The 3788-nt window shown below is 36.9% G+C and overlaps 1 protein-coding gene across 1 annotated transcript; it reads right to left on the reverse strand.

The window, feature by feature from the left end:
- Positions 1-2560: 2560 nt before the first annotated feature.
- Positions 2561-3126, reverse strand: LOC129751552 (uncharacterized). The gene is made up of 2 exons (XM_055747115.1): positions 2764-3126; positions 2561-2696 (listed from the first exon to the last, which is right to left on the reverse strand). Exons 1-2 carry the CDS (start codon positions 3091-3093, stop codon positions 2622-2624), a joined length of 405 nt encoding a protein of 134 aa, XP_055603090.1. The 5' UTR covers positions 3094-3126; the 3' UTR covers positions 2561-2621.
- Positions 3127-3788: the final 662 nt, after the last annotated feature.

Below are 3788 nucleotides of genomic sequence, written 5' to 3' on the forward strand. Positions count from 1 at the left end.
CCCTTTAGGGATGAATTTCACGGCTATCTGCCGCCAAAGTTTAGAAATATATCCATAAGCAAAACTGCTTATCATTATTTTTCTTAATATGTGTTTGAAATGATCGAAACCTTTTTGAAGCAAAACTGGAAATAAACCGTCACTTCCAGGAGATTTGTATTGAGCAAAACCATCGATTGCCCATTTGATCGATTCTGTAGTAACTATTTTCCGAGCAAAATGCAAGGAATTTAGACTTCCAGAAAAGAACTCAGGCTCTATCGATGAATCTTGATCAACACATCCTGGAAAGTGAGTATTGAATAGACAACTTAATGTTTCTTCGTCGTTTGATGTATAATCACCACTTGGGGTTTTAAGGTATGAAACCTGATAATCTTTTGATTTGGCTAAGACTTTATTTAACCTACTTGCTTCGTGCAAGCTTGAAATGTTTGTGCAGTAGTTCTGCCAACTTGAGCGTTCGGCAGCTCTTGTTGCTTTCCGGTAAGCTCTGCGAGCCAACTTGAAGGCATCAAAACCTTCCGTGCGCCTTCGGTTCCAAGAACGTCTGCAGTTTTTTCGTAATTTACTGAGATTTGAGTTCCACCATGGTGTACTGTTTTTGTTGAATTTCAACGTTCGTAAGGGACACGCTTCTTCAAAAGAATTTAAAATAACTTCGGTGGTTTTTGCAACCACTTCATCCAACTCAGAAGGAGTAGTAATTTCAGGTGTATATCCATGTAATTTAATAGCAATATGCTCCAAATATAGGTCCCAATTAGCTGTTCTTGGGTTTCTGAATGTAATTGTTTTTAAAAACTCACCTGAGTGTTCAAAATAGATAAACCTGTGGTCAGAAATCGATTCTTTGTTAGGCACATGCCAATTTGAAATTTCCTGAGAAATTGTTCTAGAACAAAGTGTGATGTCAATCACCTCTTCTCTGTCACACCTAACAAAAGTTGGTTTATTTCCTACATTTAGAATTTCTAAATCAGTGCTGCTTAAATATTCCATTAAATTGAATTACTTCTATACCAAGAAAATTATACCCCCTCCTTATTTCTTATGTACTCACTGAAAAAAAATTATCATTATCATAGAACCATTTCTCGCACCTTAATGATTTCCCATGTCATATTTGGTTCCATTTTGTAGTGAATAGAATCGAGTGTGAAGAAATTAAAAGAAAGATATAATTGATTCATGCTAGTAAATAATATTAATGAATTTATTCTAAGAGTTGAACTTCAAAATCTTTTAAGCGTGTACAAGCTTGAAAATGAGAAAGTGAGAAAGCATTAGAATGAAAGAGAGCGACTTCGAAACGCGTGAGAACGGAAAAGGTTACGTTCGTCATTCTGTTAACGAATGTTGCGACGAAAGGTAATGGCAAGTGATTGTTGGCATCAACGAAAAAAAATTATAAACGGAATTTGAAGAAATGGCTTTTAAGTACGACACATTTGTTCGATAAGTTCATGGTTTATGTAAAACAATTTTATTTAAGCTTCCCTCTTCCATAACTTTATCCCCAATTGAAGAAGAAAGGAGTATCGAATAAGTATAATACCATTTGTCGATTCCAAATGACCTCCTATAATAAATTTGTTTCCATTTGCTGGATTAGTTCTCGAGTTTTGCGCAAAGTTGTATGAGTGCACCCTCCCACCTTAAAATTTCCACACAGAAATAACAGAGGTTTCTCAAAATATCATTGAGACGTTTCTCGTATTCAAATACTTATGCTACATGCTTAGATCCATATGCTGGAAATGTAAAGGAGCTCCCTTCCCATTTTTTATCTCACCACAAAAAGAAGAGAAGGGTATCAGATATTCAAAGAACTCTTTCTCGTACGCAAATATTCCTCCAAGCCAAATTTGGTTCCATTTGCTCGAAGCATTCTCAAGTTATGTAGTAATAAATGTATAGAAACCCCCCCCCCCCCCCTCCTTCCCTGCCTATATCCCCATTGAAAAAAGGTGGGGTCAAAAAAATCCATAGAAACATTTCTTGTGTTCAAATGCCCTCCCATGCTAAATTTGGCTTCAATATCTTGATAAGCTCTCGAGTTTAGTAAAAAATTGTAAGGTAGGCTCCCTCCCCCTTCCTATCTCCCCACTGAAAGGAGGAAGGGGTACCTAATATTCATAGAAACATTCCCTATACCCAAATACCACCTCATGATACCATTTGCTTGATTGATTCTCGAGTTATGCAAACACTTGTCTTTAGTTTGGGAGGCCCCTCCTTCCCTTCATGAGAGAGGGAGGGGTCTCAAACCATAATAGGAACTTTCCCCTGCCTTCAATACCCCTACCTACCAAGTTTCACGCAAATCGGTTCAGTAGTTTCCGAGTCTATAGGGAATAGACAGACAGACACACAGAAATCCATTTATATATAAAGATAACAATTTTCAGAATATCATGGATAAAGACATTATTATTGATTGTCATTAAAAATATAAATAGAATATCCGGATATCTTTTAACAAGAATTCAGATTGTTATTTTTTATTGTGATCAAAGAAAAATAAGATTTAAAAGTCACATCATGGATGTCTAGGAACACATATTTTAGGCAAATTGAAAAGAAAAAAAAAAAACAATTATAATTTTAGTTCAAGGAAATTACAACTCTTTTTTCGTCTTCTTTTTCTTGCCACCAACTTTTTTTACCCCCAGCAATGGCGACAACTCATGGAACTAAAATAAATAAAAATAAAAATCATGAAATTCAACAGAATTGAGATTAACCTTGGGCAAAACTTACAAATTTCTTTCCCAAGCCACCGAGGAAGTTCGGATCGATCGTAAACGGGATGCCGGATATCTCGATCTTGTAGGAACCGTCGTCGTTTATCGTGAGAGGAATCGGTACCATCTGACTGGTTCCCGGCGGCATCATCTTGCTCGTCAGCTGAATCAGATCCACCAGCCGCAAAAAGCTGCTGATAAAATCTTTTGACGCCACTATCGAAGCCGACCCAGCTCCATACGTAACCGTTCCATCCTTGTTGGCGTCGATTTTGAGCGGTATCACGATCTGTTTTTGAGCATTGGCAAGTAGGAATGTTGACACGAGAATTATGGCAAATTTCATGATGAAATGTTTCCGATGGTGGAAGTTATCCAACGTAATATTCTCAACTGACTGACGAAAGTTTCTGGCCGCAGAACTTCGAATGCTCTTTTCACGCTATTGAATCAATGGAATCATTGTTATTTTGCTTGAGGTAAAATATGTAGATCTTGTACAGTTGTTTCAACATCATTTGGCCTACAAACTTCTCAAGTGTACATCAACAATGAAATTTATCTAACTATTTAATTTATTGTCTCAGTAGGCTAGTAAAATTCGTTCAATAATTCCACTTTCGCTTCTTTTTTTTTCTTTATTTGTGACACTTTTCCAACGTTTTAGTATAGGCGATGGAAGCGCTGCCGAATTTGGGTGATAGTTTCCCATTAGTGCAAGTGGGATGCAGCTAAAATTTCACCCAACTTTTGACAGATCTTACGGGTTTTTCTTAAGGAGAGAAAGAATACCTTTTCGATTCCATCGCCCATTCGTGTCAAAGCTTGAGGTAATTTCAAAGAATCCGACAAAAACCTAAATATTAAAATCATCACATAAACATCAAGAAATAACTAATCCAATGACAACATCCATTTCATTGCGTGCGCGATACCTTGCCGCAATATTTTATAACCTCAGGGAAACATTTTCATTCGACTAATGATCCGAAGCTTCTTGCTTCATGTTCACGTTTCAAGACCGCCTGGAAGCCATCGAAA

The sequence above is a fragment of the Uranotaenia lowii genome, chromosome 3 (assembly GCF_029784155.1).
Source record: "Uranotaenia lowii strain MFRU-FL chromosome 3, ASM2978415v1, whole genome shotgun sequence".
Classification (NCBI taxonomy): Eukaryota; Metazoa; Arthropoda; class Insecta; order Diptera; family Culicidae; genus Uranotaenia; species Uranotaenia lowii.

What these genes read in the sequence shown, in the direction of transcription:
- LOC129751552 (XM_055747115.1), bottom strand. Translation starts at nt 3,093, where the DNA reads ATGAAATTTGCCATAATTCTCGTGTCAACATTCCTACTTGCCAATGCT. An exon ending in GTGGCTTGGGAAAGAAATTT is followed by an intron (nt 2,697 to 2,763) that starts GTAAGTTTTGCC and finishes TATTTATTTTAG; the next exon opens with TTCCATGAGTTGTCGCCATT.